This window comes from Myxine glutinosa, chromosome 1, assembly GCF_964187855.1.
Source record: "Myxine glutinosa chromosome 1, kmMyxGlut1.1, whole genome shotgun sequence".
Classification (NCBI taxonomy): Eukaryota; Metazoa; Chordata; class Myxini; order Myxiniformes; family Myxinidae; genus Myxine; species Myxine glutinosa.
Window position 1 is genome coordinate 406,020,649 of NC_136261.1, and position 13,839 is coordinate 406,034,487.

The 13,839-nt window shown below is 44.0% G+C and overlaps 1 protein-coding gene across 1 annotated transcript in view; it reads right to left on the reverse strand.

Annotated features, from left to right (window-relative positions):
- Window positions 1–13,839, reverse strand: part of LOC144894021 (uncharacterized) — a 64,284-nt gene that overhangs the window by 33,036 nt on the left and 17,409 nt on the right. Inside the window, exons 5-7 of the mRNA XM_078785510.1 lie at window positions 11,885–11,962; window positions 5,518–5,601; window positions 2,598–2,675 (exon numbers count right to left, since the gene is read on the reverse strand). Of these exons, the coding sequence (XP_078641636.1) occupies window positions 2,598–2,675; window positions 5,518–5,601; window positions 11,885–11,962 (240 nt within the window). The remainder of the gene's footprint in view (window positions 1–2,597; window positions 2,676–5,517; window positions 5,602–11,884; window positions 11,963–13,839) is intronic.

Below are 13,839 nucleotides of genomic sequence, written 5' to 3' on the forward strand. Positions count from 1 at the left end.
TATACTTGGTGGTTGAATTCAGTGACCAGATATGCAAGTCCTCTTCAAATTTCAAGTCAATTGGATGAAAATTGAGGATTTTAGAAATTTGGCCTATGTTGACCTTTTGGCCTATGTTGACCTTTTGGCCCATGTTGACCTCAAAAATACTTGGTGGTTGAATTCATTGACCAAATATGCAAGTCCTCTTCAAATTTCAAGTCAATCGGATGAAAATTGAGGATTTTATAAATTTGGCCTATGTTGACCTTTTGACCTATGTTGATCTCAAATATACTAAGTGATTGAATTCAGTGACCAGATATGCAAGTCCCCTTCAAATTTCAAGTCAATCGGATGAAAATTGAGGATTTTATAAATTTGTCCTATGTTGACCTTTTGACATTTTGACCCCCAAAACAACAGGCTTCTCAATTGGGACGTCATATACAACTTGGTGAAGTTTCGTGACGATCGGTTTAGAATTGCGACCTGTAGGCCGGTGACAAACAAACAAACAAGAAGACGTCATGTGTAGCACGATACTTGCAAAATCCGCCACCGCCCCCCCCCCCCCCCGCCCCCCAAAGTTTTCCATTGATACAGCAAATTGTTCATTTCATGAAGATTAAAATTTACAATATTGATCAAAGCTCGGGTCAACAGAATGAACAGTGACGATTTTTCAGTTGAAAAATGATGAGTTTGGAAGGTTGACCGTGAGTTGACCTTTGACCTTTTGACCTCAAAAATAGTTCGTTTCACTATTTCATGACTCAATGTGCAAATGCTGTTCAATTTTCAAGTCCATTGGATGAATATTGAGGATATTAAAAATTTGGCCTATGTTGACCTCAAAAATAGATGGTGGTTGAATTCAGTGACCATATATATAAATCCTCTTAGAAGTTCAAGTCAATCAAATGAAAATTGGTGATTTTAGAAATCTGGCCTATGTTGACCTTTTGGCCGAAGTTGACCTCAAAAATACTTGGTGGTTGAATTCAGTGACCAGATATGCAAGTCCTCTTCAAATTTCAAGTCAATTGGATGAAAATTGAGGATTTTATAAATTTGGCCTATGTTGACCTTTTGGCCTATGTTGACCTCAAGAATACTTGGTGGTTGAATTCAGTGACCAGATATGCGAGTCCTCTTCAAAGTTCAAGTCAATTGGATGAAAATTGAGGATTTTAGAAATTTTTGCCTATGTTGACCTTTTGGCCTATGTTGACCTCAAGAATACTTGGTGGTTGAATTCAGTGACCAGATGTGCAAGTCCTCTTCAAATTTCAAGTCAATTGGATGAAAATTGAGGATTTTAGAAATTTGGCCTATGTTGACCATTTGGCCTATGTTTACCTCAAGAATACTTGGTGGTTGAATTCAGTGACCAGATATGCAAGTCCTCTTCAAATTTCAAGTCAATTGGATGACAATAGAGGATTTTATAAATTTGGCCTATGTTGACCTTTTGGCCTATGTTGACCTCAAATATACTTGGTGGTTGAATTCAGTGACCAGATATGCAACTCCTCTTCAAATTTCAAGTCAATTGGATGAAAATTGAGGATTTTAGAAATTTGGCCTATGTTGACCTTTTGGCCTATGTTGACCTTTTGGCCTATGTTGACCTTTTGGCCTATGTTGACCCTTTGGCCTATGTTCACCTAAAATATAATTTGTGGTTGAATTCAGTGAGCAGATATGCAAGTCCTCTTCAAATTTCAAGTCAATCGGATGAAAATTGAGGATTTTAGAAATTTGGCCTATGTTGACCTTTTGGCCGATGTTGACCTCAAGAATACTTGGTGGTTGAATTCAGTGACCAGATATGCAAGTCCTCTTCAAATTTCAAGTCAATTGGATGAAAATTTAGGATTTTAGAAATTTGGCCTATGTTGACCTTTTGGCCTATGTTGACCTTTTGGCCTATGTTCACCGAAAATATAATTTGTGGTTGAATTCAGTGACCAGATATGCAAGTCCTCTTCAAATTTCAAGTCAATTGGATGAAAATTGAGGATTTTAGAAATTTGGCCTATGTTGACCTTTTGGCCTATGTTGACCTTTTGGCCTATGTTCACCTAAATATAATTTGTGGTTGAATTCAGTGACTAGATATGCAAGTCCTCTTCAAATTTCAAGTCAATTGGATGAAAATTGAGGATTTTAGAAATTTGGCCTATGTTGACCTTTTGGCCTATGTTGACCTCAAGAATACTTGGTGGTTGAATTCAGTGACCAGATATGCAAGTCCTCTTCAAATTTCAAGTCAATCGGCTGAAAATTGAGGATTTTAGAAATTTAGCAAAGTTGGTGACCTTTGGCCTATGTTGACCTTTTGACCTAATGACCCCAAAAACAATAGGCTTCCTGCTTTTGACCAACTCTACCATTTGGTGAGGTTTCGTGAAGATCGGTTGAAAATTGTGACCTGTAGGCCGGTGACAAACAGACAGACAAACAAACAGACAGACAGACAAACAGACAGAACCACAAACACAACCGACCAATATACTTGAAAAATCTTCGATTTTGCAAGTAACAAACAGACAGACAAACGGACCGAAATGCAATTCCCTCTCCTCTGGCGAGGGTAATAATTACACACTCACCACATCTTTCTTGTTTTCAGAATCTGATGTTTCAAGAACATTTTTTCTCTTCTTTGAGGGTTTACACCTCAGTTGTACCTGCACGGACCAAACACGCAGGTATTGATGCACACGGCCCCAAGTAACTTGGCTTTACAACTACAAAGCAATCATTTCCTCGCCATGGAGATACTGCCCTTCAAGTCAGGAACTTCTTACTTTTTAAAGATGATTAAACATAACAGATGGTTCCTAAGGTGGTTTACATTGGTGTTACCGTTTGTTGAAATTTATGTCGCTGGCTGGTAGATTAAGGGAATTTCACTGTTGCGAGCAAATGCAAAATTACAAATTGATACTCATATTATAAAACTGCTCTTTCTGCAAAAATGTTATTTATTTGCATATTCAGTTCCCTTTCTAGCAATAATTCAATGCAAGTGACAAGAAAGGTTGAATAAAAAGATTACGACGTTATGTTAAAATGAGCATCTATTTTTCTTTCCAAGATTGAGACTCAAGGAAGAGTGAGGTCACAGAGGCGAGGTCACCTTGGATACTCCCAACACTTTCCCTGTTATCCTCCCAGTATCAATGCTGAACACTTACACACTCACCTCTGAGCTGTCTTATAACTTGGCCCAGCTATAAACTGTCACCCCGGTATTTCACAGGCAAGGTGATTCGTCGATCACTCATCTGATGCGTGCCACTCATCTGATGGACTTCAAACTGGGTGTCCTGCTTGCCTGCATTGGGGGGCATTAAAGATGCCACATTGTCCTTCACGATGAGTAGGCAAGCTCTCGTCAGTACACTGAACAATTGGCAAATTCCTGCTCTCGCCTATATGGGGCACTGCGTCAGCGGCACAAGCGCACCCCTCGCTCCACTCCACCCCCTGCCCCCTCCACCCCCCCCCCCCCCCTCAGCGATGTTGCAAGTCAGCGTCCACATGCTGCACACGAGATTATACAACTTCCATTTGTTCATCCCCCTCTATTTCTTGCCTGTGGGCCCATATTTTAAAGTCTATTGGCTCAAAGTGATGGAGCTGGACAAAGTGGTGGAGAAGCACAGTTAAGGAGAGGATCATAAGATTTCAAAGTAACTTATTATCCCTTTCAGTATGGTGAATCCATAATCAAGAAGTGGAAGATGTATCATACCACCCAGGCTCTACCCAGCTCAGGTCGCACACCCCAATTGAGCAGCCGGGCAAGCAGGAAACTGGTTCGGGACATCACTGTAAATCTAATAATGACGTTGAAAGATCTACAAGGCTCGATGTCTGAGTTGGGGGTCAGTGTTCATCAATCAACAATATCCCGTTCCCTTCACAAAGATGGCCTCTACGGACAGGTGACAAGAAAGAAGCCATTACTGAAAAGGTCGAATCTAAAAGCTCGGATGAAGTTTGCGAAAAAAAAACCGTTGAAAAAGCCGTTTGTGAAAAAGCTGAAAAAGAAGTCGAAATTCAAAGAGTTACATCTGGTGCAGGCTGAGCAATGCACATTACATGGGCAACACTATCCATACTGTCAAGCATGGTGGTGGCAGCATCATGTTATGGGGCTGATTTTCATCAGCAGGGACTGGGAAGCTTGTCGGGATAGAAGGAACAATGGACGGTGCAAAGTACAGAAGAATCCTTGATGAAAACCTGCTTGAATCAGCCATGAATCTGAAACTGGGCAGGAGACTCACATTTCAGCAGGACAATGATCCGAAGCACAAATATAAAGTTACACTGGAATGGCTGAAGAAGAAGAATATAAATTTTATTGAGTGGCTTAGTCAAAGTCCTGACTTGAACCCAAATGAACATTTATGGCAAGACTTGAAGATTGCAATCCATCGACGATCCCCATCAACCTTGGCAGAACTAGAACAATTTTGACGTAAAGAATGGGCAAAGATTTCACCATCTCGCTGTGAAAAGCAGGTAGAGACCGACTCAAAAAGATTCATAGCAGTCATTTCTGCAAAAGATGCTTCCACCAAATATGGACTTAAAGGGCCGAATACATTTGGAACCAGTGAATTTTGATTTGTACATGCATTTTGTAGGTATGTATTCCTGACTTGTAACCTTTTTCAACTATGCCATTGTTTAGTTTGACCTCTTCAGTTATGAATAAGCAAGAATGTTCACAACCTGCGACAAAATCCGGTAATGGGCCGATTGGGAAACGTGCATTTAAAGCACTCTTAAAAAACGAACACTGCAATTTGGAAACAAACATTTAATGCACTTTAAAAAAAATTAACTCGACACCTCTCATCCATGCCACCCTTCACAAGGTTATATCAGAACGAGCTGATTCGTCACAAGGTCACGGATTGCTTAACCCCAATATGGGGCCCATTCAAAAATTACATAACGCTATTATTTTTTTGCAATTAGTGTAACGTAACGCTTGATTATGTAACATAATGTAACAACACTTGATTACTGTGCATTCTGGACACAACGTAAGTTCTGACACGCTTGATAAATCCTTGCTATTATTCAACATATGATGAGATTTTTCAGGGTCCCTCAGAGTGACTATCAATCGACCGAATCAAAGCCAATGGAAATCTGACACAACAAACCCGCGAAGCATATAAATCAGCAGAGGGCTACAGGCCTAATGTGTTCAGCCTGGAAGCCTCTGCTGATCTACAGGCCTGAACACATTCCCCCTTTAATACATTAAGTCAATGGGATTTTGCAGGAAGGCATCACTCTCCCTCACCACCCCTCTAACTCCCTTCCTCTCCCCCCTCCTCCTCCTCCTCTCTTTTTCCCATCTTTCTCTCTCCACTCCTCTCTTAGTATTCCCATCAGCGAAGCGACAGGTGGGATTTGCTAGTGAAAAATGATTGTGAATATTTCTCAATCAAGATAAATCTACATACGGAGTAAAATGTGAACATGAAATAATTGTCCACTCACCACATCAACTGGAGAGTTCTTCGAAGCTGCAGCTGTTTGAAGTATCTTTTGACTCTTCTTTGGAGCTTTATGACTTGGTTTTACCTGCACACAATCGAGCACATCGGGAATGATGCTCTCTGTTCGATATCATGTGGCTTTACAACTACAAACAACAACTAAAGAGTTCATGGACGCCTTTGCCCACACAGTCTTGAGAAAAAGGATATGGAAGGGTCTTTTCGACTCTTGCTTTACGTTTCCGGGGCACAATATATATTTACTGCAAGCCGCCATTTTGTCTGAATTTCGATATTCCCTCACGATGAGAGAACGAGTGGCACATTTGATTGGTTGAGGTAGCGTAAAATGGCGTAATATTTTGTCCACCTACTGCTAAACTGGAGGTTTTTGGAAGTGCCAACAAGTTGATTTGTGTTTCTACAGTGTTCAAATATATAATTCAATTGAAATAAAATAAAGGTTTTAAATGCTGTAGAAAACAAAAACTTTCTTCGGAAGTTTACCGCCATTAATGCATTGCCTTTTACACCACCTAATTAAACACTTTAAATTAGTTATTCATGCCTGATTTTGTATCCTTTATGATCTCCCTAAAAACTAAGTTTCCTGTTTGGAATGATTTTCAATTTTGTTTGACCGCCAGACAGGCAGACAGACCAAAGAAATTACCAACCTCTCCGCGCATGCGCGGTCGGGACGAAACGCCACAGAATTTCAGACCCAAAGTACTGTTAAACTACATATTAGTGTTCTACAGTGGACAGACCGATAGACAGACAGATGTGAACCAATTGCTTAACCCCACTTTTTGCTTTGCGTACGTGGGGTAATATCCTCGTGCAGTCATAAATTTGATGTGGAAGGTTGTTCACCAGTGAGGGAAAGCTCACGTTGCTTAGAATCGGATTTAGACACGAATAAGGCAGATATTTATTTATTTATTTATTTTTTGTATACAAGATCGAGGCTCGTGAAAGAGCGAACATTAATCACACAGAAAGACAAACCTACACATAAAACATAACATAGGGAGCGGTAGACAAGATGGGGAGAGAGGGGGAAGGACACAAAAGAGAGGGGGAAGAGGGGGAAGGACACAAAACAACATTTGAGAGCAGGGACCGAGAGACATGGAGACATCGAGAGATCTGAGAGAGGGTGAGGGCTTTGGGGGGGGGCGTGGGAAGGGGGCAGTGGGAGAGGTATAAAACATATGGACACTGCCAGGACTTCCAGGAAAGAAGTTGGAATTTCAAACAAGGTGGATCTGGGGTGAATTAGCGGGGGTAGAAAAGATCAAGGTTTTGGATGGGGGAAGATAAGAGATGGTGGTGAACAGCTGTTTTAAAGACCTGGAGGGAGGAGTGGGATTGAAGGGAGTGAGGGAGTTTGTTCCAGAGGCGGGAGAAAAGAGGAATGAAAGAGTGAAGGTGAGCGGAGAGCCGAGATTTCGGCAGTTTAACCATCAGAGGGTTGCTGGCAGATCTTGTGCGACCTGTAGGAATATTTGGGGGACAGAGCACAGAGAGAGCTGGGGGTGCAAGGCCGGAGAGGAGTCGGTAGAAGACAGAAAGACCACCTACCTGCCTGCAGTGAGTGAGTGAAAGGCCCTCAGAGATAGCTTCATCGCGGGAGATTCCAATAATTCTGAAAGCTTTGGTTTCAACAGCGTGAAGCCGAGCTAGGTGTGAGGCAGGAGCACCGGCCCATAGGGGAGAACAGTATTCCATTGAGCTGCGGATGAAAGCCTTGTATGTGGTGAGGAGCTCAGGTGTGCCGAGGAAGGACTTCGCACGACGGAGGATGCCCAGTCGGCGACTGGCTTTGGAGGCCAGCTTGGAAATGTGGTTTTCCCAAGAAAGATCATGGCAGATAGTGAGACCCAAAATCTTGAGCGACAGAACTTCTGGGAGAGGATTGTTGAGAAAGTAGATGGGAGGGTTGTCCAGTCGATCTTTTCGGAGAGACATAGTAAGAGTGTGAGATTTGTCAGGATTGAAAGACATGTTCCACTTGTTTGACCAGTCTGTGTTTTTGTCCAGGTCTTCAGAGAGTGAGGAGGCAGCAGACTGCCGATCTGAGGGAAGAGGAATGGAGCGGCAGAGAGTGGAGTCATCAGCAAAGAGATAGAGAGGATTTTCGAGAGAGTCAGAGAGATCATTGATGAAGACCAGAAAAAGCACGGGGCCCAGAACACTGCCTTGGGGAACTCCAGCCTGAACAGGAAGAGGAGATGAGAGAAACCCATTCAGGGCCACACGTTGACGACGACTAGAGAGGAAGTCCGCCAGCCATGCGTGGAGATTTCCATGGATACCAAAGGAGGAGAGTTTGGTGAGCAGAGCGGGGTGCCAGACCGTGTCGAAGGCACGTGATATGTCGAGGGAGACAGCTCTAATTTCCTGTTTGGCATTGAGGACCTCCATCCATTGTTGAGACAGCAGAAGCAGCATGTCCAGAGTAGAGTGACCTGGTCTGAAACCAAATTGATGATCAGAGATCAAGCCATTGGAGAAGAGGAAAGATTTCATATCAGAAGCAATGATGGATTCCATGACTTTGCTGATAATTGGGAGAAGGCTGATTGGTCTGTAGTTGCTAGGATCTGTTTTTGCACCTTTTTTGTGCAAAGCGGTGATGTTGGCTGATTTCCAAGCAGATGGCAGTTGACCTTGAGCAAAAGAGAGGGTGAAGAGAACAGAGAGAGGGTGAGATAGAGCAGCAGAGCAGGATTTTAGGACCCGTGGGCTGATGCCGTCGGGTCCAGTTGCAGAATCAGAGTCGAGGGTTGACAGAAACTTTTCCACCTTGTCAGGAGGAAAGGACACGGAGTCCAGAAGCAGCAGGGTACGACTGGGTATGGTGGGTACAGAGAGGGATGGGTTTGGGACACAAGATTTAGAGGCAAACACAGAGTTGAGGCATTCAGCTTTTTCACGTGCGGAGTCAGCTGTGTAGCCGTTTGAGGTAAGGGAGGGGATGGAGGGGGAACAAACACCAGAAACGGATTTGACCAGACGCCACCAGGATTTGGAAGAGGGAGACAGATAAGAGAGTTCGGTCTTGAGAACGGAGAGATATTGTTTCCTGGCTCTTCTGAGGGTGGACACACACTTGTTTCGGGCTTTGTGAAAGGAAATGAGATTTCCTTCCATTGGATTTGCTTTCCAGGAGACGAAGGCAAGTTGTTTCTGGGCAACAGCCTCACCACAAGATTCCGTGTACCATGGACGGGAGGAAGGGTATGACAACTGAAGACGAGATGGGATAAATCTGTGCATGAGAGAGAGCAATTTACTTTGGAAGAATTCCCAGGATGAGTTGATGTCAGAGGTGGTAGAGATGGGAGACCAGTCCAGATGATTGATGGCTGCTTGAAGACCGTGCCAGTTGGCCTGAGTGAAATGCCAGACTCGTCGACGCTGAGCAGGCTCCCTGAGGATGGTCAGAGAGATGTCCACTTTAACAAGGACATGATCAGATAACAAGGACATGATCAGATCAGGGTACGTCGCTCTGTTTTTGTACATCGAGAAATATTGGCTCAGGGAGCAGTGAAAGAACAGAGGGCAGCAGTTTCACAGATGGACAGAAGATCAAAGGGGAACACAGAGAGAGAATCGTACTTGAATGAATGAATGAATGATCGTTTTTTAAGGCCATTTTCCCGCTAGAGCGGGGGTTAGCCTTGCGGGCCCCATGACAATCATGGTTTCCTGTTTTGAGGCAATGTTTTTATGGCCGGATGCCCTTCCTGACGCCAACCCTTGGTCGCCTCTTACGATGCGCAGGGTTACGGTGTACCTATTCCAAGCCGGGGTACTTAGGCTTAGCGGTTAGGGTGCCGGCTTTGGATCCTAGGATCCTGGGTTCGAATCCCGGTCGATCGCTGAATTAACACCAGTGGGGTTGACTCAGCCTGTCATCCTTCCGAGGTCGGCAAATTGAGTACCAGCTTGCTGGGATGAATGATCCCGGTGTGTACCCCAGCTTAGAATAGGTACACCATATCCCTGCGCATCGTAAGAGACGACTAAGGGTTGGCGTCAGGAAGGGCATCCGGCAATAAAAACATTGCCTCAAACAGGGAACCATGATTTTCCTGGGGCCGCAAGGCTAACCCCCGCTCTAGCGGGGAAAATGGCCTTTAAAACGATCATTCATTCAGTGATGAAAATATATCTCAGTTGAAATTAACTAATTCCTCAATATGGATTAAATGATTCGTCGATTCGATTAAATGATTCGATTAAATGATTAAATCATTCGTCATGGATTAAATATTAAGAATACCGTTGGTAATCATCAAAACCTCACGTGTGGAAATGCAATAACCAATCGAAAATTAATGTCGAAAAGAATATTCCAGAAATGTAGACAAATAAAGTTAAGGCAATGTAGGGAAGTAATCAATTACTGCAATTAAGATCAATTAAAAAAGAGTAACCGCAATCCTAGTAGAATTTCTTGAAGATTTTTTTTAATTGGAAAATCTGCATCAAGTACGTCATTCTGATTCGGGGTACGTCATTCTGATTCGGGGTACGTCATTCTGATTCGGGGTACGTCATTCTGATTCGGGGTACGTCACTCTGATTCGCGGTACGTCACTCTGATTCGGGGTACGTCACTCTGATTCGGGGTACGTCACTCTGATTCGGGGTACGTCACTCTGATTCGGGGTACGTCACTCTGATTCGGGGTACGTCACTCTGATTCGGGGTACGTCACTCTGATTCGGGGTACGTCACTCTGATTCGGGGTACGTCACTCTGATTCGTGGTACGTCACTCTCATTCGGGGTACGTCACTCTCATTCGGGGTACGTCGCTCTGATTCGGGGTACGTCGCTCTGATTCGGGGTACGTCGCTCTGATTCGGAGTACGTCGCTCTGATTCGGGGTACGTCGCTCTGATTCGGGGTACGTCGCTCTGATTCGGGGTACGTCGCTCTGATTCAGGGTACGTCGCTCTGATTCAAGGTACGTCGCTCTGATTCAGGGTACGTCGCTCTGATTCAGGGTACGTCGCTCTGATTCAGGGTACGTCGCTCTGATTCAGGGTACGTCGCTCTGATTCAGGGTACGTCGCTCTGATTCAGGGTACGTCGTTCTGATTCAGCGTACGTCATTCTGTTTCAGGGTAAGTCATTCTTGTTCAGGGTACGTCATTCTGTTTCAGGGTACGTCATTCTGATTCAGGGTACGTCATTCTGATTCAGGGTACGTCATTCTGATTCAGGGTACGTCATTCTGTTTCAGGGTAAGTCATTCTTGTTCAGGGTACGTCATTCTGTTTCAGGGTACGTACATCATTCTGATTCAGGGTACGTCATTCTGCTTCAGGGTACGTCATTCTGCTTCAGGGTAAGTCATTCTTGTTCAGGGTACGTCATTCTGTTTCAGGGTATGTCATTCTGATTCAGGGTACGTCATTCTGATTCAGGGTACGTCATTCTGATTCAGGGTACGTCATTCTGTTTCAGGGTAAGTCATTCTTGTTCAGGGTACGTCATTCTGTTTCAGGGTACGTACATCATTCTGATTCAGGGTACGTCATTCTGCTTCAGGGTACGTCATTCTGCTTCAGGGTACGTCATTCTGCTTCAGGGTACGTCATTCTGCTTCAGGGTACGTCATTCTGTTTCAGGGTACGTCATTCTGATTCAGGGTACGTCATTCTGATTCAGGGTACGTCATTCTGCTTCAGGGTACGTCATTCTGCTTCAGGGTACGTCATTCTGATTCAGGGTATGTCATTCTGATTCAGGGTACGTCATTCTGATTCAGGGTACGTCATTCTGATTCAGGGTACGTCATTCTGCTTCAGGGTACGTCATTCTGCTTCAGGGTACGTCATTCTGATTCAGGGTACGTCATTCTGATTCAGGGTACGTCATTCTGATTCAGCGTACGTCATTCTGATTCAGGGTACGTCATTCTGATTCAGGGTACGTCATTCTGATTCAGGGTACGTCATTCTGTTTCAGCGTACGTCATTCTGATTCAGCGTACGTCATTTTGATTCAGGGTACGTCATTCTGATTCAGGGTACGTCATTCTGATTCAGGGTACGTCATTCTGATTCAGGGTACATCGTTCTGATTCGGCGTACGTCATTCTGATTCGGGGTACATCATTCTGCTTTGGCGTACGTCATTCTGATACGGGGTACGTCATTCTGGTTCGGGGTACGTCATTCTGATTCGGGGTACGTCATTCTGATTCGGGGTACATCATTCTGATTCGGGGTACGTCATTCTGATTTGGGGTACGTCATTCTGATTCGGGGTACGTCATTCTGATTCAGGGAACGTCATTCTAATTCACTGTATAACACAGATATTAAATAATTACACACTCACCACATCTTTCTTGTTTTCAGAATCTGATGTTTCAAGGACGTTTTTTCTCTTCCTTGAGGGTTTACATGTTGGTTGAACCTGGACAGACCAAACATGCAGATATTGATGCACACGGCCCCGACTAATGTGGCTTTACAACTACAAAACAATCATTCCCTCGCCATGGAGATACTGCCCTACAAGTCAGGAACTTCTTACTTTTTGAAGACTAGTACAACCGTTCTCTACGGGAGCAGCAGGAAAGGTCTTTCCTTTCTTGGCTATATCCAAGTGCAAAATTCGACGAACTGATCTGTCTGACATCCGTAGAGCGCGAGCGTGCCGTACCGCTGACCGACGAGGGCTGGCCTCCACAGCTTGTCGAACCCTTTCGATGTTTTCCGGGGTCCTAACGGTTCGATCACCTCCCCGAGCTGCTCCCGGCCTCACAGATCCAGTTGTCCTGAAGTTTTTTACCCACTTCAATATTGTGTTTCGAGATGGAATGGCGCCACGTCGACCAACATTGAAGTGAGTACGAAATCTGCGCTGTGTAAGCACCACCGAACTACCCGTTTGAATAAACGTCTCAACAACAAAGACGCGATGTTCAATCGTCCACAGCTCCATGGCTACTGAAATGGTGCCTAACAACGAGTAACCAACAGCCATCACGCATGCGCTAGACCCCCCACTTGCATTGTTATACCCAATTCAAACATGAATTACATTTTTAAAATGTCTTTGTTACAGTGTTTTAAATGGCATTATATATGTAGTCTTTTAAAAAAAAAAAATTGAAATTCGACTAAAAATAACTGTGTACGAGTTTTCTGAAAATCGTCACACCTCCCAGCGTCACACGTCACACCCCCTGTAGATTACAGTAGATCTAGGGTCGGGGTTGCGTTCAGTTACCAAGTTTCTTGTAGAGCGCTCGCCAAGTGGCCTAAGCATTAAAGCGAGCACTCCATTCAAAACCGTTAAGGAACGGCTTGCTTGACAAGCGCTAGATAGCTGCTTAGTAATTTAACACACCCGGAGTTTCCTCCCTTTCAGGTTGGTGTCAAACAGCAATAACAACCGTTTCCAAACGTAATCATACGTGTTTGTGGTTGATAATAGTTTTACTTCCGGTAAGGGTTTTCCATGAAACACCACGATAAACTATTTGTACACATTAACACGGTTTGTCCAAGGAGGTAACGCCTCGGGAGAGGATCCCTCATCGTGACTAACACTAGACTCAAACAAAGCCGATGGAAATCCGACGCAACAAACCCGGGCAGTGTATACTCATCAGAGGCCTACAGGCCTGATGTCTTTGGGCCACCAGAAAACCAAAATGGCGGCCATACTATTTCGTCAGGGTGCCATGGTGGGTGGAGTGAAGCAACAAATGTGAGGGGTGGGGTCCGTCAGCTGTCTGACCAATGGGTCCACATTTTCAAAAATTGACCGCCAACAACAACCAAAACAACAACAGCAACAACCATGCGGAGCTCTTGTTGACCTACAACGTGTAATCCATTTACATGTTCATTTCCCTTTCTAGCAGTAATTCAATGCAAGTGACATGGTTTCTATAAAAAGATTGGGATGTTATGCAAGAATGAAAATTTATTTTTATGCCTCTGTCACCAAGGTGGCCAGAGGCATTATATTTTCAGGTTGTCCATATGTCCGTCCGTCCGTACGGGATAAACCTCGTTTTTCTCCGCAACCACATATCCAATTGAGACAAAACTTTCAGGGTAGGAGTGACACCCATGCAGAATGTTTTTAGGATAATTGTGATGTCATGGGTCACATGGTCTGGCAGCCATCTTGGATGAAACGCAAATAATTGAAAATTATTTCTCGGAAACCGCCGATTGGAAAAATTTGAAATTTGGCACATTGTCAAGTGATCCCAATGGGGACAAAAGTATGACAACGATGACATCATCGGTGAAGTGGTATACCAGCCAAGAATG